Source organism: Hippichthys cyanospilos, chromosome 9 (genome assembly GCF_059441005.1).
Source record: "Hippichthys cyanospilos isolate Australia breed blue-spotted pipefish chromosome 9, RoL_Hcya_1.0, whole genome shotgun sequence".
In the NCBI taxonomy this organism is placed as follows: Eukaryota; Metazoa; Chordata; class Actinopteri; order Syngnathiformes; family Syngnathidae; genus Hippichthys; species Hippichthys cyanospilos.
The window spans coordinates 4,426,225-4,450,445 of NC_142377.1; the positions used below are offsets into that span (position 1 = coordinate 4,426,225).

Consider the following 24,221-nt stretch of genomic DNA (forward strand, 5'->3'; position numbering starts at 1 on the left):
CTATCTCAGCTGGCTTCGGGCAGTAGGTGGGGGACACCATGAACTGGTTGCCAGCCAATTGCAGGGCACACAGAGACGAACGGCCAATCATGTGCCCAATCACACCTAAGGACAATTTAGTATGTCCAATTCACCTGCCATGCATGTTTTTGGGGAGAGGGAGGAAGCCGGAGTGCCCGGAGAGAACCCACGCGGGCTCGGGGAGAACATGCAAACTCCACACAGCAAGGCAGGAGCCAGAGTTGAACCGGGACCTTTGAACTGTGAGGCGAACGAGCTATTCACTGCGCCACCGATCCACCCCATTTAGCAACATTTTAACAAAAAATTAAAATAAATTATAATACTGTACTATTTTTGTCATATTTACCATGAGATAATGAGCTCATACGTTTAATGTCCCCTTTACACTTAAACGATCAGGAGCACTCTTGTCACCTGAGGAGAAACAAGCACGAGCACACATAGGTTTTAATGAGTTTATAAAGTGACTGAGAATAATTACTTGATGTCTTGGCAATAGAGTATTAAAGGAATACTAAACATATTTCATTTGTGTTGTTGAATTAAGCTCATGCACTCAGGGCTCAACAACCAATCACGACTCAGCTTGCAAACAACGTGATCCAACCCAAAAAAAAAACAGGTGAGCTGTCGTTTCCTGAGCCATGAGCACACGATTCCATTTTCAGTCTGCAACAAATTGAAAAATGTTTTTATGAAGGTATTATTAGCATATTAAACATTATTTAGTCCTCCAAATAATTTGAGACAAAACTTTGCTGCTGAAAATGACTAAATAGGTTTAATCTCCCTTTAAATGTTTCCATGTGCCCGCTGCAATGTGTAACAAAATCAATATTTGACAAGATTTGTCATTTGAAAAGAACTGTAAAATGTTGTCTTTATTCATGGTTTTATTTCTGCGAATAAAATACATCTCTAGGTGAAACAAAATACATGTAATTGCACTTTATAAACACAATGAAAATAAACATGGACTCAACGTACAGTTTAATGTCTACATATGGAACAATAAAAGATTTGAAGACAGCTGCCTACACTCAATTTATACACAATAACTGCTATTTTAGCCATCAACAGTCTTAAGTAATACTTTTAAATAAGTTTGAGGTATTTATGGTGATTACATGTTTAGCAATTTTATGTCTTTGTATTTACAGAGCAGCAAAACAGGGAGTCAGTTGTCTGGCAGATATACCATCTTTCCGTTGAATGAGTACAGCATCTGGAATAGAAATAATCGATTAAGCAGGATATGTGTACTGTCAGTCGCGTATGTAGTAATTGGCTTCACGGAAATATTCTTTTGGGTGATACACCTAATGTAAGAGGGATAAGATCTGTGAATGTCAATGAGGAGCTACAGTGTGTTCAGTATGGTTTGCTAGTGCGGTGGTTCTCAACATTTTCATCCAAATATCCCTTAACCAATGCAAAGCATTGTATTAAAAAAAAAAATTAAAACATGTCATCAGTGTCTGATTTATTAAACTTTAGAACCTTTCGAATTTCTTTTGTGTTGGTCCACAAAAAATAACCAACATAAAGTTTCCACTTTTTGATCATATAAGAGATCTGTTATCAAAAAGAAATAACTGAATTTTTATGCTATATTTTTCCACAAAATATAATCAACATAAAGTGTCAGTCCTGTCCTGAAAAAGAAATAATGATAAATATTTTTTTGTCCACAGAAAAATATTGAACAGAAGATGTCCTCTTTTTGGGATTACAGTAGAGCTCTGTTCACTAAAATAAATCATTAACCAATTAATCAACATAAAATGTCAGACATATTCAGAAAAAGAAATAATTATACAGATTTGTCTACAGAAAAATTATAACATAAAGTGTCCTCTTTTGGGATCATAGTAAAGATCTGCTCACAAAGATAGATCAATAACTTAATAGTACCACGTGAAGTTGGGTCGAACCATTCTAATATGGGAGAGAATCTGAGTTTTTAAAGTAATGAAATTGAATAACCTACTGAACATAAAATTGGTTTTATGGACTTATATTTTTCCTAAAACATTTCCTTACTTCCCAAAAATAATTTAAAATGATTTTTGCATGTTTGTTTCTTTGTTTGTTTTTAAAATTCAAGTACCGCCTGGAGTTCCTTTAGTATCCTAAGGACCGGGACCTCCATTTCAGAACCACAGTGCTAGTGGATGATATAAACGGTCAAAAATGAAATAATCTTCAAAACATTAATTTTTATTGGAGTTTTGCAAAATGGAACTGGAATTGCATTGTGATCTGCTGCCTGGCTGTTCATATGAAAACCTAACTTTTCATTTGCTATATTGGAGTTTCCTCAAACCACAAACAGTTTCACTCTGGGCAAAACCCCTAGGTAAGTACCGCATTGTCATGCCTGGTGAAATGTCTTGTATGATGACCAAAACAGTCCAGTTAGGATTGATTCATCATCGTAGTTCGAATAAAAGTGAAGGAGACAAGACCAATGAGAGGTGTTCCTTTCTCACCTCATCTCTTGACGAAGGCAACTGGTAGATCTCTGTTGGGAATTAACACTCCCGAGTGGATCACATCAAGTGGTTTCTCATCCGTCGCCACAATCTCGTAATCTCGGACGAGCTGATGGGAAAGAAAACGAGTCAGCAAATATGTCCGTAGCGACCAAAATAAATTGTTCTAAGCCAACCAAGCAGTAACATTTTTAAAAGAGGGGAGCAAATTGCCATTTAATTATTGGATCGAAGCTGCTTAGCCACTACAAGTCCCACAATACATAGCAAGAACTTTGCATTGTGGAAGTCTAGGCTAAGGCACTGAACAAGTCATTGAAAGGGCTTGCAAATGTCATAAATTGTTCGCTCGCGCCCTCTAATGGTTTAGGAGTCCCAAAACAAAAATCTTTACTGCACCCTGCAACCAAAAAGGATTCAAGCAAAAAAATCGGGGGGACATATTTTTTCAGTTTTCAATAAATCCAAAATTTACAATATTTCCAAATGACAATTTGACATCTGCTGGGTCCACCTTTCGACATCTAAAAGCCTGAGTTGGATCAAAATTTCCCCCAGTGGTTAAATTAATCTTCACCCTAAATCATGTGTAAGTTTCTAAAAATGAGCTGTGAAATGCACTTATACAAAAAATGAACCGGACTACAATTCACTTTTTTTTCAATCCAATTTTTTTGTCAATCCATCCAATTTCTTAGCCCTTTAACCTCACGATGGTCATGGGGCGTGCTAGAGTTTATTTCAGCTGTCTTTGGAAGTAGGTACTGTAGGCGGGGTACACCCTGAAATGGTTGCCAGCCAGTAGCAGGGCACACAAAGACGAAGCATTTGCACTCATATACACACCTAGGGACAATTTTGAGTGACCAATGTAACTATTATGCACGTTTTTTGGAAAATGGGAGAAAATCCATGCTGTCACAAGGAGAACATGAAAACTCCACACAGGAAGTCTGAAACCGGAAGCGAGCAACGAAACATCAACTAAACATCAAATATAAAAATGATTGCTTTGGCATCATCCGGTGTCATCTTTGTGGCCAGAAACTAAGTTGAATTGAGGGAGGAGGAGTTTCATTAAGTCAGCCCTGTCGTCTGCAGTTTACTGATACAAATATGAGTGACTCACCCAGCACAAGGCTAGCTGAAGCTGCAGCTCAGCCAGCCGCCTGCCGATGCACATCCTCTTGCCGATGCCGAAGGGGATGTGGGCGAAGGGGTTGATGGAGCTGTTCTCGCGCAGCCAGCGCTCTGGCTTGAAGAACTTGCCATCATTGAAGTACTCCTCGTTGGCGCCGATGGCATGGCTGTTAATCATCAGAACTGTCTGTAAGGTGGAGACAGGGAATGAGTGGAAGATAGCGGAAACGGACTCAGCAGACACTTCATTAGACACACTTGGACAACCCCAAACAAGTGCTATGTCAAAAGGTCTGCTGTTATACAAGCTAATAGGATAAAAAACATTCATTTTAGAATTTCCCTTCTTTCAGGTTGTGGGTGACGTGGGGGGTCCATGGTGGGTGTTGCCAGAATGCACAAATTATTTGTCCCAGGCCTGGCTGTTTGTCTAAAGCATAGGTCTCATCCAGTCCTTAAGAGAACCATCCAAATCCTGTAGACAGAACCCTCCTTCAAGACACCTGATTCAAATAATCACTATCACTTAACGGACTTCTGCAAATCTGTCTCATAAATTGATCATTTGAATCAACTGTGTTGGAGAGGGTGACATCAAAAACAGGATAAATAGGAACTCTGCGGGACATCCATTATTTATCTATAGCCGCTTATCCTCACAAGGGTTGCAGGGTTGCTGGCGCCTATCCCAGGTGACATCGGTACAAGGAACAACCATTCATTAACTCAGGGCTTCTCAAATAGTGACGCACTGCACTAAACCAATCACTCCTAAGGACAATTTAGTATGTCCAATACACCTGCCATGCATGTTTTTGGAGTGTGGGAAGAAGCCGGAACTCCTGGAGACAACCCACGAGGGCTCGGGGAGAACATGTAAACTCCACACAGGAAGACCGGAGCCAGCTGGATTCAAACTCCGGTTCCTTAACTATGGGACGGATGTGCTAATCACTGAACCACCGAGCCACCTAGCGCTTTAATATAGATCAATAAAAGTTATCAATGTGATTGATGAAAAATAAAGTGTCTTAATCAATTGATAGTAATCCAGAAAAGTTGAAATGCAGCCGCTAGACTCTTCTTGTTTGTTGAATTTGCCATGTTTTCAGAATTTTTCCAAAATCATCCAAAAATAACTTGTACAACTATGCTAGCAGGCTAACCGTTTGTGTGTCGGTAGGTTCTCAAAAAACTTTGCGTCTCTCCTTTGTACATACAGTGCATACTGTATTCACTCCCTCCAAAATGCCTGCTCCAAACATGTGTCAAATGTAAATGAACGTAATCTCCTCATGTCAGATGTATGGCGTATAAGCCACTTACTCCTTTGGGAATGGCGTAATCTCCCAACACAGTGTCTTTGTCAAGGGTCCTGCTTGTGAACGGAACAGACGGCGATAACCTGTAAAATGGAGAAAGGAAGAAAAAAAACAACGCATGGGAATTGGGCCTCATGAAGGTCTAATGTAGCATGTCTAAGCCGTTTAACGTGAGCTAAACACATGGTCATTTTTTCCATACAGTGGGAGCGGCACTATAATCTCCAGTCGGGGGTCATATACATTCCCTGTGTGATGTACTTAGGAGCCTTCAATAACGCAATCGACAATTTGAGACTGCACATGAAGAAAAAAGTATCAGAACCCGGTCATGCTGTTGTATCTCACAGAGCTTGTTTTTCCGCGCCGCAGTCATGTGCATGAGGGACATTTAGCTTCATAATCTCTGTGGTAATACTCGGCTTGGCTCCACTACAGATGTACGTTTTTACTTTAGTTTTATTTTACAGTTGTAGTCAGCAAGTGAAGACTTCTGAAGGCTTGAGCCTTTCCATCCAGTTGCTTCAATTAAAGGTTCTGCTCTTGAAGCTTCATGCGTGTGCCAACCTCCCTGATGGCCAAAGGCTAGATTGTCATTTGAACTTTAGTCAGATTTTTTTCTCAACCTACCGACAACGTCTGCTTGAAGATAATAGCTGTTTCATATATGCAATCTGTTTCTGATTCATTTCTGGTTCATTCGATGGTACAAAATGAACAAAGGATGTTTGTCAAATTGGATGTTTATCAAATGATTATATCGGCAATTCTCTTCGTGAATGATCGTAATTCAATAAAAACAAAAAAGTTCTGCTTTGACTTCGATAAACCTTTGTGCCTGTGCCTTACTGAAAGGAGGGTGTCATTTTTTTTGGTTGAATTTTGACGTATTACGAAACTTAGACTAAACAACTTTGCCGATGTTTGTGAAGCAAATCAAACCTGAAAAAAAAAAGGTCACTTAATGCCGAAAAATATTGGAGAACAACAAAAACTTGGAATATTAAAAACCTTCTCAGTGGAATAGAAAGTTTTGAATGTTACCATGAGTAACACAGAGTTCCGCCAAATTGTAAAATATTACGTGACATACAGGCATCTGAGGCAATATCTTGTGACAGATTTACTCCATGCTTTTTCATGTATGGGAGCACATTTTTTTTAACTTTATAAATGTTCATTTTGTCTAAGAACCAACAGGAAAACGAAACATAAATAATATTAGTGGTATTAACTGGTAGGGTTTTTATCATTTAACATTTATTTCTCCTTTTCGGGCCATTAAAGATGTTATAGTGATATCGTTTATGCATGATCCCCTCAAGGTTAACTTTTACATTAAAAGGAAATTGATTTTACACCAGTTTGATTCATTCCCTTTACGGAATTTTTGGAAATGCGAATCTACCTCATGGACTCTTTAAGGCAGGCTTTGAGATAGGGCATGCTCTTGATGTGTTCTCCGCACGGGTGCTGGTCGGCGGGCACCACTCTTGTGATCTCACTCAGCAGCTCCCTCTGGGCGCTGGGGTTACGTGACAGGTTGAAAATAGCCCACAGCATGCTGTTGGCGGTCTGTGAGAAATGGAGGGGAAAAAAGAGTGAGCCCTGGCATCGTGAGGCAGCCCCTTTAAGTGTGTTTCTCCATGGGGTTCTGAAAGGAGCTGAGAAGTGTTTGAAGCTCCGCTAAGGCCCCTTCAGTTACAGTCACCTCGCACTCATGTGGTGCATTTCAGGCACTGTAACTGTAGTACATGTTTGTTTTGCAGTTAAACCCACCCACCCCTCTCTCCCCCTTCTTTGTTTTTTACAGGAGAGGAAATAGGTGAAAGCTCAAGATGTTATACAGTCATGTTTTGTCACAGTACAGTACAGTATATCATGGTTTATCTGTCACAACCCAACTAGATCTATTTTTTTTATAATACTAATATTCTGGTATACATCATATATCTATGATTTATATCAGTTTCCTAAAATGGGATTTTAAATTTTTTTATATTACATGTGATATGGTCATCGTGGAGATTACCTGTCAGGCAAGTGAAAATCGAGGTATTGAGAAGCCAAATAAGCCACTTCCAGAGGGGCTTCAAACCACCATCTACTTCTACAAATTATCCCATTAAATAAATAGATAAAAATGTATTTTTCCTTTTTATGCACAAAAATGAAAAAGTCTTTTTTTTCTTTCTACTTGGGTTCACCATCAACTTCATTTGCAATGTACGTTGACTTTGAATGTGTATGGCTTTAAATGGCAGGGCCTGAGAGTGTGACGTTTGGCTAACGCTTGGTTAATAAGTTAAGTGTGAATGTACTCACCTGTGTGTTTGTTTTCTTCCAATTTACTGAATAAAGCAATTAAAGTTAATATGTTGCCTGAATGAACACATAAGCAGTCTGGAGGCATTCCAATTCTCCCGGGCTCTGATTGGAAGCTGACAACATTACACATTCTACAGTAGGGTGGAGCCCTTTTATAGTTTAGTTTGAGCTAGCCTTACAACTTGCTTTTTCATATTTTTCTGCTCGTAAAGTGTCAGAGGAAGATCCGAGAAGATAACGTTTCAGGACAGGATTACACAGCTGTAGTATTAAGAACAGATCTTGTTTTTTTTTTCTGAAGTGTGAAAGTGCATCTCACCGTTTCCACACCGCCAATTTGCAACTCTGTGAACGCAGCGTACAGTTCCTTCTTGGAGAGGTTGCTGTTGTGCAAGATGTCACCAGTTAAGTCGTCTGGTGCTCCCGGTGCATTCCGCTTCATCTTCTTGTCAATGTAAAGTTTGACTGAGGAGAGGCAGTCACATTCCATTAAATACTCAATGAAGTAATTATGGAAAGGGTTAACTGCCATAATGTCACGAATGATCGGTAGTGGAAGTATTTCAATGCAACTATAGTGGCCAGGCGTTTATTTCCACTACTGTAAAGACTCCTGGGATTAAATGTATTCATATTTTTAATTGTAATGTCTGTTTTCTAGATCCCATGGCATAAGTGAGCTTTTTAGCTATAAACTCCTGTGCTCAGTGTCCCCACCGACCTCATCTCCGCTGTCATGACAAATATTTGGCAAGTTTGTCCTCCTGTGGGTCACACAGTTTACTACAGCCCTGCCAGTCGTTTATGCAAGTACACAAAACAAGTGAGCATCCAGTTCATATGTGCTTCACTGTCACCTGACTGAAACTAAACATTTACCAAGTAAAGTCCCGCTCACAATGCCTGTCAAAGCCGGTCTGTTTTCGACTTTTAGACAGACGCTGACATGACGTCGGAAGATTGATCGCAGACTTGGGAATATTCTGCTGTAAGAAGCAGTAATCAATCCTTGACACACCCTGTGTATCCCCTTATATGCTGCCTGTGAAAGATGTCCATTTCTGTCTTTGACAAAATATAAATGGAACTGACAAAAATCAAAGGATGAAGTCAAGCGGGAAAGTCTCCACTTTTAGGGTAACAGACATATCCTGGCACTAATATGAAACAGAGGTACAAGTCAACCTATGAACGGCTCACCTTCGGAGGTAGTAAGAGAGTCGTGTGTGTTAATGACAAATGACCTTCCTGGGAAGTATACCCCACAAAATCATTTACAATTAATAAATGATTTTGCAGCAAAATCTCTCAATTTTCAGGGCTTGGGTAGCAACCAATCAGGGTCTCATTTGGTCATGTGACGTTTGCAAGATGAGCCGTGACCAGTCATAACCTGATCCCTGCGTAAATGTGATGTCATTTTCAGTAGACAGCAAAAAGACAAAATGGCCGCCCCCTAAAATGTGAAGCAACGGGTGGATTTTTCTGCTGAATTCATGTTCTGAAATTGAAATATTCCTTAGAATACCCGGTTAGGATCGGCATTAGGAATAAAGGATAGGTAAGAGTTTGCTCCCCCAAAAAATCTAGTTTGTTATTGTTCGTTTTATTATCCTCTCTGCTTTTAGTGATTTGCTGCCATCTTGTGGCATCAATACTTTCGGTCCCCATCGCTCCTTCACTGTATTTCAAATATATATATATTTTTTTTTCAAATGTTGGAAATAAATCGATTGCAGAATCCGGCGACAATATCCTGCTTGAAACTGTACGTTGAAGAATTCACGTTTTCTGTTAGCAATTTGGTATGTCGATGTGAAAGGTGCTTGTTCGCATACCTGTATTAAAGATGCTGTCCCAAGCGGCAGTGTGGTCCTGCCATGTTTTGGTGTTGAGGCTCTTGTGGAGCTCCACAGGCGTGACCATCATCATGCCAAAGGTGCTCATCATCTGTGAATGAACGTATGGACCGTTAATCCAATCATCGCCTTGGCTGATCAAAGTGGTCTTTGTCTACGCTATCACCCAATCTCTCGGCCACCCCCCCATCTATATCTCCCGCTTCCCCCTCTTTTGTGATAGTAGATTGACGGTATTGGTTTGCCCCAGTAACCGGCTTCACTGGCGGGAGTTCAGCTGACCTCGGCTTGAGCGAACCTGACGAACCCTCAGCTGGCGTGAGTCTGACATGCAGATAATCGTTCGTACGCGTGGACGTCATGCTCCTGTGTTTAGCTGTCAATACAAGCAGTACTGTACTACACCAACTTTGGAGGTCACGCTGTATTGTATATAGACAATGGACAATACTGCCCCCTACAGCACTTTTGATATGTTTTTTTATTAACAACCTAGATGGATTTTTTTTGTCACACCAGATGAGGTGAATGACATTTATAGTCTGTTCTAACACATTTGTCATAAGGAAAGCGTTTGTGTAAAAACATATTGTAATTTAACAATCATGATTTTGACCTGCAAATTATAATTGTTCATAAGCACAGTTCTACTATTACTGTTGAAAATGTACTTTTGAGTGTTTATAACCGAAAATGACTCCTTCAATTTGTACAAGTTTGATCCCCGTAGTTATTTTTCTTTTGACAAATGAAGTGCACTCACCGTTTTGACGGCGGTGATGAAGTTCATGGCCTCCTCGTTGACCTTTTCTTGCAGTAGACCAAATCGCTTGTCATAGAGCACCAGACAAATGGCTAAAGGAAACAACAGTCTACATGTAATAACTGAGTATCAATCAATGATTCGGGTAATTTTGAACTGAAAAAACACTAAGTTAGAGAGTGGTTCCCAACTTTTGACTTGCGCTGTCAGTCAAAGAAACCCAGAAATGGTAGTAAATTCAACAATAAAAAAGTGCCCATATATAGGCTCAAAAACCTTGACTGGGACATTTAATAGCATGAAACTTACTCTCAAAAGACCATTTATTGAGTTCGAAGTACAAGTCTTCAATCTTTCCATCCATGTTGATTTGATCAATTCTTCTCACAAATTCTGCCATCACCTGTTTTTGTCATTATAGTTTTTCAGTATTGAATGAATAAATGAACGCATGCATGAATGAAAGCTTGTGTTCACATCTTACCTCGTTGATTTTGCAGTCCATCTTCATCACCTCTGTCGGCTTCATCAGCTTCTGCTGGAAGGCGCTCCTCACCCTCTGCCAATCTTTTCCCTCCCTGAATTAGCAACAATTACAAAGAAACACTGCTCATCGTCCGAGTCAGAGGCATCCGTGTCCGAAAGTGAGCACCCCTGGACGACTTACAGGATGAGGAGCCCGTACGCCTCGTCCCGCATGTCCCTGTACGCTTTCCAGGGTTTGATCTCCAGCCTTTGCGGATGCGCTCCCTCCTTGCGGTACAGCGCCTCCAGCAGGCAAGGCGCGCCGATGTGAACAGACTCGAAGGAGCCCAGCTTCATGCGGAAGATTTTACCAAATTTTTTGTGATAATCCACCTTAGAAGGAAGAGAATCCATTAGACCAAATGATACCTAAACAACATAAATTCGAGCGTACCAGTGCTTCGTGTTGCCTGGTGAGCCCTCCTTTACGCAGGAGCTCCACCAGGCTGCCGACCAGAGGCCAGTTGGTGGGTCCGGGAATGGCATCCAGGCTGTGCGCCCCCGAGGAAAAGGATGAGGCGGAAGCGGCGTGCGGGCACCGAGCAGCCTCCACAGCATCCTTCTCCTCCAGGACGCACACCGAGGATGTGGGCTTTAAGTGCTGCAGCCCGACGGATTTCTTCCTCAGCAGCTCCACAATTTGCGGCACTTTTTGGATCTGCGCCCTCATCCTCCTCCTGTTGGCTTGAGTCCGTGTCAGTTGACTTGCGTGTTAAAGTAGCTTTTTTTAGACAGGTTGTTTTTCTTTTCTTTAATTTATTTCTTTAAAAAAAAATTATTGATTGATTGATTTATTTTTTTTACACGAGAGGCTTTGCTCGCTTTCCTGGAAGTGTCACACCTCACCGCCGCATATATACGCTGAGTGGGTTTATTCCGTCCTCGCACCGAGCCAATCAGGGGCCGGTGCGCAATGGTGTGGCCGCCAAACCCACCATTCATTTATGGATCCAAGTTGAGAGGATCGTATGGCCTCAGATAGACCACGGAAGTGCACACACACACACTCACACACACGCACAACCACCACCACTACCCTCACCCCACCCCCACGAGGCACCGCGGAGGTGACGAGGTTCGCGCACCAATCGGGAAGAATCGAAACTTTGGCAAGGGATTTTATTACGCACGCACTCATCACGCAGCCTGGGCAAATATTTGAGCTTGTGAGGAGAACGTACGTTCTCGTCGTGTTCGTAAACGTCTCGTGTTTGTAAAAAAAAAAAGATTTTTACCATTCTTGTGAAGAATTTAACTGAGTTGGAATTTTGGACATTTGTTTTCACTCCCACTTATGAAACACAATTCAGACATGTACTCAATATAATAACCAGAAGGGACACTTTCGGTATAAAAACAACAACAACAAAAACAAACAAACAAAATTCTTCCAGTCTAGTCTAGTTGGTCAAGCTAATTTTAGTTACACCGGTTGGTCATTTGACTACCAGTTTTATCGGTTAGGCCAAAAAACAATGAAAAAAGAATCAGACTACACTTTACTACTCTATTTGTAACACTACATATAGAACCATTATGTACGTTTACAAAAAACGGTTAAATTCAAGGCAGAAAGGATGCATGCATGTCCGCCTCACAGGGATCGTCGTTTCACTTCTGGCTCCTGCCTTCCTGTGTGGAGTGTTCATGTTTTCCCTGTGCCTGCGGGGTTTACTTTGGGCGCTCTGGTTACCTCCCACATTGCAAAACATGCATTAATTAGAGGTGCTCAGTTGTCCTTGGTGAGAGTGTACATTTGTTTGTTTTTATGTGCCTTGCGATTGTCTGACATACAGTCAAGGGTGGATGCGCCTAGTGCCTGAAGCCAGCTGGGATAGGTCCTAGCACATCCTCGACCCTTGCGAGGACCAAGCGGCTAGGATGCATGGATGGATTGAAAAGGTTAAATTTGACCTGGTTGGTAGTTATATGTTGAATCCATCCTTTGCTTAAAACCAGCAATCTCGTACGATCTATATTAGTGATAGGGGTATCCGATACAAATTTGTCATTTGAACAAGATATTGGGCAATTTCCAAATTGGAGGACATTTTACATCCCACCCATCAAATTGTACAAAATCCACATACAAAATACTACAGCATGCAGTTTCTGAGTAAATTTACCTGTCCTGATCTCCTATATATACTAACAAAAAGAATGCCTGGAAATAGTTTGACATACCATATAAGTCTGGAGGACCCCCTCAATGCCTTTTTTGCCATTCATTAGTTTCATCGCTGTCTCTTGTAACTTTGAGAACAATTGTTTTAATAAACATAATATTTCAAATAATAATGATTCAAGCAACTTGTGTCCATCATGCATCATGCACACAACCCTGTTACTGCAGTCTTTTTAGCATGGTAGAAGAACAAGAAAGCAGTGAATCAATCACATGATACACTGGCATTAGCAAACAGTTTTGCAAAAGTGTTTGTAAAACAAATAATGCCCTCTCATCCATTTTTCATATTTTTATAACACAGTTAGCCTTGATTGAATGTCTCACGCTCCCTCATACAACCGGTTAAGCATATGATCGACATAAAACAAGTTTTTTATTTGTATTTTTTTTACTTATTTACATAATTAAGAATGTCCTCTTGAGCAGCAGAAACACCTAGCTATAGCTAGCTACTGAGAGAATGCTAACATTCACCTGATTTGCAATGGTGTTGCTGTGATTTGAGCGATTAACACCAAATAAATCTCGTATCATAAGTTGTAAGCTTCGTTCAGCAATCTTTGGTAGATCATTAGATATTATTGAGATAGTTTATTTGATATTTTTAATGAATATTTAGCTGATACAGCCCATTTGATATTATTTATGAATATTTAGCAGGAACTACCCTTTTAATGTCACACCACAGGATCTCAATTGGAATGACGTAAATGTGAAATTTTACTTGGGACTCCAGCATCTACATTTGGATCTTTTTGAGCCATTCTGAGTTGGAGTTGCTGCTGTATTTCAGATCGTTGTCCTGCTGCATGATCCAAAAGAGCTTGATACAAACTGACGACCCGGTGTTCTCTTTCAGGATCTTCTGGTAAACAGCAGGATTTATTTTTACGTCGATCACAGCCAAGCATCTGTATTGAGAAGAAGCAAAGCAACCCAGAGCATCACACTTCCACTGCCATTCTTTACTTTTTGGATCATGGTCTTTACTATATCATATGCTGTGCCATTTTTATGCCAGACGTAACACGCTGCATAACTTCCAAAAAGGTAAGTCGTCGCATGCTTGGAGTATTCTTCGTTGTTCAGTCACTCCTAGGAAGGTTTGCCTCTTTATTTTCAATTTGTAGATCAGGGTTCAAACAGTTACTGAAGCACCGCAGCCTTGGTAATGCTTTACAACAGTTTCCAATGACTAGTTTTCAATGACTTTTTTCCTATTTCTTCTGGAATTTCTTTGGATCATGCATGATGCGTTTGTTCATGTTCATTTTGAAGCCTGCTTGAATTTGTCTAATACAGGGGTGTCAAACATAGGGCCCACGCAAAATGATGAAGATTAATCCAGGGCGCAAAATAATTCCATCAAACATTGAAAAAAAAAAAAGATAGGATCGACCGCGTCAATCCACTCTCTATAATACGATAATACCCTTGCATGTGCTAAAAAAAAATCACTCAGTTGTGGTTCTGTCTGATCTCTTCTTTAATTGAAAAAATAATATAGAAAAAATAGTTAACAAGAATGTCGTACCACGATGCTGTCAGCCCCAACTGACCTTGTGCTCGATAGCAAGTGACTCAGTCCAAATCCGCAGGATTCCTTGTGCCTAACACAAATGTTACAATGCGCAAAAACAATCTTACTTTTCCAAGAAACGCAAGGATAAGTACTGCAATTTACAAATGAGGAACAAAACAGTTAACAAGCATGTCATCTCAAGCTGCTATCAGCCGCAACTCTGGCTAGTGCTCATAACAACTCAGCCCTCCTACGCAGGCTTCCTCGTGCTTAACAACGAACATAACAGTATGCACAAATTCTTATTTTCAAAAATAATGCGAAGATGAGCACTGCAGTTTACAAGCGGAAGCGACCACTTGCCATGCTTGCACCAAATATTTTGCTCATCGCTCCACTGACATGAAGTAGAACATTCGCGTTAGCATTAGCATTTAGCTTTGTCCTACTACGCAGACAAAATCATCCAGAAGAGATTCCCAATAGGCACGGGTCGCACCTTTGGTCCCTGTTGTATTATAAACAATCAGTCTTTAATTTTGTTTTACATTTACTTTATTTACAGCTCAGTTGTTAGCACATAGCTCCTGGTTTCTTTTCACATTAATCATTACAAAGGTGACGCCCAGTGTCCAGAATGAGACACTTCGGCATCATTTTATTTTCTTACAAGTCCTTATATTTCACAAAGTTGTACAGCCACTGATTTTAATTGGAGCATTTTCCTTCCTCTGAATGTTTATCTTTCATTATATTTAATTGTTTGTTTATTATGTGTTACATATAAAATCTGTATTTTTTTCAATGGAAAAAAGATCATAGAAAGTTTCCATAAGTTTTATGCAACTTAAAGGGACAGTGTGTAAGATTTTGACTGTTTTTCATTAAAAAGGAATAAATTAAATAATTGTAAATTTCAAAAACTCACAAATTCATGTGTTCTTAATGACCACCAGTATGTTTTAAATATAATCATAGGTCTAGTTATCATTAAATTATATTGCATGGGGGGTGGCATTTCTCCGGAGGCGGCCATGTTTGTTATAGGTATGGACAATGGTAAATGCAGCACCTGCAGCACCTCCTGCTGGCCGTAATGAAAAACTGTCTAAATCTTACACACTATCCCTTTAAGGAAAAATGCAATGTCATGATACATAGTGGACCAAAAAAGAAGTTTTTTAACAGTATTTTAACTTTATCTTTATTTTTTAAAATGTACTTTTCAACAATATATTTTCTGTTGGCCTCTGCTATTTGGAATCTCTTTGGCATGTGTGCAGAAAAATTCACATATAACTAACACTAATTGTTTTTATGTTTATAGTGCTGCATAATTTTTACCTGTCCGGCCCGCTCGGGGATAGATTTTTCATCATGTGGCCCCTGAAGCAAAATGAGTTTGACACCCCTGGCATGATTATTATTAAGGTTATTTCATGATTCAACAATCAGATTTGGGTGTGGCTTGTACAACTGAATTCCATTTTCCCAAAACTTTGATCAATCATTGCTGTTTTCTTTTTTTTTTTCTTTTTTTTTAATAGGGGTGTAACATTTTTTGACTCCCTTGGTAAATCAAATCCTCATATCGAATGAAACTGCATGCAATATTGACTTAGGTTGTCTCAGCCTGTCATTAAAATTCGTTTGATGAAATTAAAACTTTGCGTGTTGTGAAGATGCAAAAGACACATAAACCAGGAAGGGAAAAATACATTCATTGACTGTCATATATTGCAAAAAAATGAGTAATGTATACTTTGGTGTAGTGGATGATGCTTGCTGTATCGATAGTTTATCTCACGATTATGACATACCTAATGCGCATTAGTTAATGATATCAACAGTATCATAATTCAACAAATGTGTACCACATATTATGAATGAAAAGTACAGAGAGGATTAGTTGTTCAAAATCTTGATATTTGATTGTTATGTATGGATGCTGCATCACAATGATACTTAAATGTATCGATCTTTAGTCCCAAGTTTGGCATTCAAGCATTTGACATTACTCGTATACTCCACATATACCCTATTTCTCCAAAGATATCACAAGTATCATGATTTCAGTCTACAATCGGACTAAGAGTAGAGTGTAAGCAAACTGATAATATAAACGAAAAATATAGCAAAATATGAATATTGAAGCAAGCTACTATATCAACAATCTCACAAGAGATAATGATAAGAGTTTTGCATTCATACTTTACCACACCATGAATACCCACTTGATGTACATTACAGTCCCTCCCACATACTTGTGAATCACTCTCTGAAGAATTTTGTTAGGGAGGGGAAAGCACATGGTCGGGATTGGAAAAATACAGTTGAATAAATACTTTGACATTTTTAAGCAGTAGTCACGCATGCTGGCTGCCATGCATTGTATGCACACTCACATTTATGTGTGAACTCAATATGCAGCAAAGGCATGACGACGATTAGCTGAGTTTAGCTTATCTGAGTTAAAATGCTAATCTGTTTTATTTTTTTTTAAAGCTTAATCACCCTTACTGTATGTTTGTTTTGAGTCAGGACAAAAAAATACTGTACTTCTGTGAGTTTCCACTAAATACTTTGCCAATTGATGACAATCACAAAACATTGTATTTATAAACCTGGGTTTGGTTATTTATTGAACTTCACAAAGGTACACATGGCAGGAAATTGACATATTTTGGAGTTCATTGAAACATAAATCCTTGAAGCAAAATTTAGTGGTCTTAATCTAGCGTTTCTTTGTAATGTGTCATATTTCATCGAAAGCTTGGTATCAAATATTTGGAAGGATTTGGTACTAAAATATGATGACTACTGATAGAGAACTGGCATGTTTTGGGTTTTTTTTTTTAGGACCAAAATTCTTCTACAGGGCACAATATCATGGTTATAGTCCATTTCAAATATATACATTTGCATTAGTGTGATGTGAAAAGTAAAACATTTGACAGCTTGTTCATGGAAAGATATCATTGGTTTTGTTCGAAAAAATGATACAATGTAGCAGAACATTTTGCTGATATTTGGGGGAAAAAAAACCTATTCCCTCATGGTTGTATTAGTGGTGGTATTAGTATATTTGTACATTTTAAGAGTTACATCTGATGGAAAATGTGTTCACATAAAAATGATGACTTTTGTACCAAGTAGAGATGTAAAACAGTAACAACTATACGAAAAATAACTATAGTAATATGTATCCATTTTCGGTAGCCGCTGTGGCAAGAGTCAAAGGCTTGCTGTTGCCTATCCCAGCTAACTTGGGGCAGCAGGCGGAGTGCCCGGAGAGAAAACCACACGGGCTCGGGGAGAACATGCAAACACCACACAAGAAGGCTGGAGCCAGCTGGAATTATACGAGGATACCTTCATTGTGAGGTGGACATGGTTACCGCTCAGCCGAGCCGCTCGGTTTCCAACATAAAACGGACAAATTAATACAAATTTGTTCTGTGTCTGCTCTTGGCCTTCTTCTGGTGATGATGTTTTTTCACACAGGTGTCAAACTCAAGGCCCCTGGGGCCAGCTCCAGCCTGCCACATCATTTTATTTGGCCGCAAAATGCTGATTTGACTTCAAGTTTCTGGCTAAAGTACCAAATTTGCAAGTTGTCTTCAACTTTTAAAGAATTGGGGGGGGGGGGGGGGGGGGGGGGGGAACTAGCATTTGTTTATTCCTAATTCCTCTCTTGAACAGTTTTTGCCGGCCTCTGATTTCAAAACTAAAAACGTGTGTGACGTATTAATTTAAAATGTATTTGACTTCACTGTCAGAACCCTGACACAAACCATGACTACAATGTGGCCCACGCTAAAAATAAGTTTGACACCCCTGGATCTTTCAGTTTATAGTTTCTTGATCTTTTTCCTGGGAGGACAGAATCTCTTGCTGCAAACCTTTGGATGCTCACTGATCAGCTGAGTATTTAAGAGCAGCAGAATCTGAGGGACATCGTCTGATTACTTCTTTGGTTTTCAGCTCCTTGTCGCTTTTGCGTTCTTCCTCATAACCGTGCATTTCTGCTTTATACATTTCGGAGGAGATTCTGTCCTCCCTTTGTTTTACGTCCCTCAATGTTTGTTACTATGTACAAACTGACAATTTTGCAATGGCAATATTTGTTGGTACTTGGAACAAGTGTTACTCTGTCATTTTGTGTTGCTACTTTGTATCCGTTTGCATCTCCTCCCTGTTCATGCTCTTTTTGTTTTTGAAAATTACATTATTCTTCATGTCTTTGTGGCATTCTGTCTGCTTTAGGGTCCTTTATATGGAAGTAACCTTTGCATCCCACAACACAATTTTGAGGTTCTTTGCATGATACATCTTAGTCCTCTGAATTCATTTCATTTTCTAAGCAGAACAACTTCACACTCCAGGACATTGTAGTGGGGTATTACCCATCCCAAACTCAAACTAATTCCAGTAATGCCATGGAGAGATGGCACACCGTGAGGACCCCCCACCCTCCCTGAGTTGTAGAGGAAAAAAAAAAAAAAAAACATGTTTTCTGGGCCTGCTGTGCGGAAGCAAACACAAACTACGCAATAGCCTTGGTGCTGACCTTGAGCACAATGAGTGACTAATGAGGCTTTAGCGCAGTAAATGTTTGTTCCTGTTTTTATCAAAACACCAACTGTTTTTTGCCAGATACTAGGATTGTGAAATCCCTTTACCCCCTGCACCCAGATTGTTCCAGAACAGAACATTTGGTGATACACACGCTGGCTTTTGTGAATGACAATAGCTAAAACATGAATATTTACATGCTCTTTCCATAATGAAAGCACATTTACTGTTCAGTACTTACAGCACACAGTGACAGTACTCATTTCACCAAAAATGAGCAAATGAGAAAATGGCGAATGAAGGATGGTTTTAGTCTTCTTCCTAAAGCTATTGTTTGAGCATGTGATGAGTGGTGAATGGCTTGGAAGCAAAAGGGAACACAACTGAGATGTTCATTTTAGCAAAAAAAAAAAAAAAAAGTGATGTATTGGAAACTCAAGACAGTCAATACTGATCGATGACAGGATTGATGATTGACTTCTCTATCGCTCGTTTGAATCACAAACATGAGATGGACGGTGTGCTCTGGAGATGATGTTAGCATTTATTCTTTGCTAAGGTCAATTTAAAAGTAAAAAAAAAGTTTACAATAATATATTTTTTGCGACGCCACTAGTCTAATTGCGCTACTTTCATTCATGTTGCAGTGGGAGAATATGAATTGAGCTGCAAAATGCAACCATTTTCTATCTATCTCATTGTTCCGCCATTTTGTCACTCTTGCTGTCGACCAAACGACAGAACTCAAGTAACGACGACGACCACAGCTCAAAGGTTTTTTTTTAAGTTTGGTCATGTGAAATTAGCAAGCTTAGCTGTGATGATTGGTGATTACGGCAGTTCTGAGCAACATGTGATGACATGTTCGGCCCACAACAAGTGGCAGAATTGCCACCTGCTCGGATGGACCACACTGGGTCCACATTGAACACTGTATTTCTTTTTTAGTTTTTTATTCAACTTCCACTTTTTAAGAAAGCCTCTCGTTTTACATGTGAAAATGTGCCTGACTGTTTTCATGTGATGTTGGCAAAAAAAGATGTCGTTGTGCACTAAATTGTCTTGTGATCCAAGGGCATTCAACTATTTGTCAATGTAAAGTTTTTGCTGAGGTTCGACAATTAAATTTCATGAAATATTAACCACCACCAGTGTGAGCATCACATGACCAAATTCAGAAAACAAGCTCATTTCAGTTCTGGTCAGAAGTTGTCATTGACTTTTCCACCGTTGGCTTTTCTGCATTGACAGAGTGTTTTCCTCGTTGCCAACAGCAAGTGGTATTAATTTGCATTGGGTGTTGGACTCTCTAAGGACCACACTAATTTTTTTTTTCTTTTGTTTTAGGAGCTTTATGGACAAAATGTCTTGGCACAGCGGAAGCATGGCGAACATCTCGTTTTGTGACAGCTGACATGGTTTTGTTAGGTTTCATCCAGCTGTCATCTTTAACTTTTGCTGTTGTAGTTTGTGGCAGAGTGTCAAGCTGCTGAGAGGAGAATCTATATTTATACATCCAATCCCAAGAACCGTGGTGATGGAACTGTTCTGAAACATCAACGCTCTCCATTTAACTGTTCGATGAAAATGTTACTTTATACTACACTCAAGTGGATTTCAGAGGTATTTGTGTTTTATTACAGCGGCAGACTGGCACAATGGTTAGCACATCACAATTCAGATGTCCGGGGTTTGATTCCGACTTTGGCCTTCCTCTGTGGAGTTTGCATGTTCTCCCTGTGCCCGTGGGTTACCTCCGGGTACTTTGGTTTCCTCCCACAATTCCAAAAACATGCAATTGTGTGTTCGTGAGTGGTCATTCGTCTCTGTGTGCCCTGCGATTGGCCGACATCTAGGATAGGCACCAGCACGCCACCTAGTGAGGAGAGACAATTATTGAAAATGGATGTATGATTGAATGGCTGGATGACTCAATGGATGAATGGATTTTACTAGAGAATCTAGAAAGTTGTTTTTTTTTTTAACTTTTTTAACTTCTTTACAAGAAAGGTTTTTTTTTTTAACTTTTTTAACTTCTTTACTTTGACAACAGCTTTGCTTTCTATCGATCACTTTGTCAAAAGAGGTCTTTGTCCAACCAATGCAGCTTAAAAAGATGTAAATAAGGAAACAAAGTTAATCATTCTTGACAATTTGATTGATTGATTGATTGATTGATTGATTGATTGATTGATTGATTGATTGATTGATTGATTGATTGATTGATTAGCTGAGTGAGATTTTTGGGTCTTGGGCAATAAAAACAAGGCAATCAGCAACATAGAGAAATGTGATTCATGCCGAATGTCTTGCGCCTTGACTCACGTGCTCCAGGTGACGACTTTGATCATTTTTGATTGAACTCCATCGTGTGCTTTTTCTACAGATGAGCGAGCGGTGGCTGATAGGCAGAATGATAAGTGAGAGCGGTTTCAGATAGGAGGGCCCACTGACCTTTTCAGGCACGCAAAACTGATGACTCAAACCGTGTTCTAAATTGACTGACAGGTCAGTGAGTTTGCCCATGGAGTTTATTTGAAGCTTCTGCTAGATGCGGAGGTGAAGGAGGGTACGGAGTTTATGCAGGCAATTTACAAGCACAAAGATTCACATTCATGTTTGGAAAGAACAAGCGCACGTTCGCGTCACACCGCCCTTCTGGCAAAATGGCGGCAAGGCCATGGGACAGGCGGTTAGCCCGCTTGTTGTTCTCGCCGCTGTAATGGCTTTGTACAGCACTTGCTTAACAAGCGTTGACCTAGAATGTGAGGTGCCCCCTTGGCTCCAAAGCCCACCCCTCAAAAAGTCAGAATGAAAATATTTACAACAGACCAGCAGAGGCGGTGAAGTAATGCAAGGTGCTCCGCCTACCACCCACTGCTGTCTTACACAACACATCTACTTAGACTCCCTACGTGCCACTAAAACCATTCTCGTAAACATGTTGTTTGATTTCATGACAGTGTCTTGTATCTCCATTAGATGGTGTGCCTAACGCAGTAGCCGCTGAGTGTGTAACACTGAGGGGTGACTGAGGTGAAGCACATATGTAGAGTTCACTGAGAGTACAGTTAAAGAGCTCTGTGAACTACATGAACCAAAGGTACGTTTACTCCATAGGCGTCGACTGAAAGCAGATTTTTATGGAAAAACATGTCAAAATAATCAACAGCCAGGCAGACCTGCAATAACAACTGCTGTACAATGCGAGCCAGGACACTAGTTTGCCATGTCTTTGGTCTGCACACCTATTGCTTGCCCTCCAGGTTGCTGTCTGAATACATTGTGCTGTAATTGGGGGGGTGACAATTTGACATACCCTCCTAAGCGTTGGACTTCCAGATGACATGGTAAAAAGCAAAAAAGGCAAAACCAAAGTTCACCAAAAATTAAAGAGTACACCTTTTTTTTCAAATCACGATGAAAATAACAGTTTTTATTTGATTAAATGGTGACCAGGAATAGCGTGAATGCTTTTTTTTCTCGTTTCTACTTAAAAACAAGGAATGTCCAAAGAACACCGCATTTTCATTTTACATGAAAGACAAAAAAAAAAACAACAAAAACAAAACTGAAGCATGAATGATTTTTTTTTCTTTATGCAGTGAAAAACAGCAAAAATTAACATCAAATTTGTAAAAACTTAACAGCTCAATAAAACCTGAAAACCAAAATAAATACCAAACAACATCCAGCTGATTAAAACAGCAAAAAACATATGTGATAAAGTCTGAAAACTAATGACAAAAAGGTTTCATTTCTTCTTGCATTATAAAACAGTTTTAATAAATGTCCAAAGCAACAGCCATAATTACAGAAATATATATATATATATATATATATATATATATATATATATGTATATATATATATATATATATATATATATATATATATATATATATATATATATATATATATATATATATAAACCAGCAAAATACGCACACAAAACTTTAGTTTTTGAATATTTAAAAAAAAAATTACACAGTCATCTTTTCATAGGAAAACATTATTTTGCTTAATTTCTTCTCAGAAACTGGGTTTTCAAATTTTCTGTAAATATGTGATAAGTAACCTCTAGAAGATTGCTACTATTACTGTTGATGAATGTGACATTATTCCACCTTAGGCACTTTGTTTTTGGCCCTGACAGAGCATTAAAATTCTTGGCATGCAGTCAACATGAAAATTTAAAAGAAAGAAGAATAACTTAAGAATCAGACCCAGATTATTTACATTGCAAAGAAAGTAGGCCATTTTTAATTATGAAGATGACGTCTGGAGCTCAAAGGAAATCTCCATGAACCTGTTGAACTGCTTACCATCGCCCTTCAACTTCAGTCTGGTTCGGGTTTACGTAGCTGGAGGAAGACATGGCACCTTTTCTTTTTAGCAGCAATAGGCTGAACCTTGAGGAAAATGCAAGGCAACTCTTTAAATAGGCATTTTTAGGGCAGGACCTGCGAATATGCAGTAGTAAAATCAAACAATGCTTGTTAATGCTTAAATGCTAAATAAATACCATATTTCTCCATGTACTTTTCACTTTAATTTGGGTCCATTTTACAAAAAGGCGAATATAAATCTACCCCTGACCTTAGTGGTTCCAAATATCATGGCAGTCCAATTAGAACACATGGTGTGTGTTTTTAAAATGATGTAATTACGCTACTTTTAGACGCATTTCTTCATTGTATATCAAATAACATACTGTTGCGGTTAGGGGAGGGAGGGGGCGAAAACGAGACAAGTGCGAGGCAATGCACGCGCGCCAAATGCAAATGCTAAAACTAAATGTTACAACAATGAAACGATTTGAAGTTTCACTGCTTTATTTTTTTGACACAGTTCTATGTGAATTCATCTAAAAACCCTCTAAGTCATTATCATGGTATGACATGCCAAATAGCTCCTCCCATTTACCTCCTGGACGTCCTCTACTGTCTCCTCGTCAGTTCTTCTAACATCCTCGTTAATCTTCCACGGGTAGTCATCTTGGAACCCGTTCTATCTGTTTGAAATGGAGGTCTTCGGAGATGATTTGCTAATCGTCTTACTTGGGACGTTCTTTACCCAAGTGACTGAGATCAGGGCGTGGAATGTTGCCCTTCGCTGTTTCTCCCCTACACCTGCCAACAGCTACACTGGCTTATTCAAGCACACGTCTAAGGACTGAAGGAGAAAAGTCAAGCCGTATTTTCCTTTTCATAATGCGTCATAGTGCCCCCGATATACTATCCATCTATTCACACTCACATTCACCTCTATAAATAATATAGTCTTCAACAAATCTAATTTGCATGTATTTGGAAGTTGGATGGAAGCCACACAACATAGAGAGAACATGCAAACAGCATATAGGGGACTATAGAGTTGTGAGTCGGATAAGCAAACCACTAGTCCACTGTACTGCCCCCGTGTAACTCTATCAAACCAAACAACTCCAAAATAAACACCCCCCCCCCCCCCTTCTCCTC

General features: G+C 39.5%; 1 protein-coding gene across 1 annotated transcript; it reads right to left on the reverse strand.

Annotated features, from left to right (window-relative positions):
* Positions 1–871: 871 nt before the first annotated feature.
* On the reverse strand, positions 872–11,365 carry cyp24a1 (cytochrome P450, family 24, subfamily A, polypeptide 1). The gene is made up of 12 exons (XM_088423616.1): positions 10,851–11,365; positions 10,599–10,789; positions 10,416–10,509; positions 10,241–10,334; positions 9,932–10,023; positions 9,148–9,259; positions 7,629–7,774; positions 6,390–6,556; positions 4,986–5,064; positions 3,649–3,846; positions 2,517–2,628; positions 872–1,249 (listed from the first exon to the last, which is right to left on the reverse strand). The coding sequence occupies exons 1-11, from the start codon at positions 11,124–11,126 to the stop codon at positions 2,518–2,520; spliced, it is 1,560 nt and encodes a 519-aa protein (XP_088279742.1). The 5' UTR covers positions 11,127–11,365; the 3' UTR covers positions 872–1,249; position 2,517.
* Positions 11,366–24,221: the final 12,856 nt, after the last annotated feature.

What these genes read in the sequence shown, in the direction of transcription:
- cyp24a1 (XM_088423616.1), bottom strand. Translation starts at nt 11,126, where the DNA reads ATGAGGGCGCAGATCCAAAAAGTGCCGCAAATTGTGGAGCTGCTGAGG. An exon ending in CAATAAATGGTCTTTTGAGA is followed by an intron (nt 10,024 to 10,240) that starts GTAAGTTTCATG and finishes TGTTTCCTTTAG; the next exon opens with CCATTTGTCTGGTGCTCTAT. An exon ending in TTCAGCTAGCCTTGTGCTGG is followed by an intron (nt 2,629 to 3,648) that starts GTGAGTCACTCA and finishes CTTTCCCATCAG; the next exon opens with CTCGTCCGAGATTACGAGAT.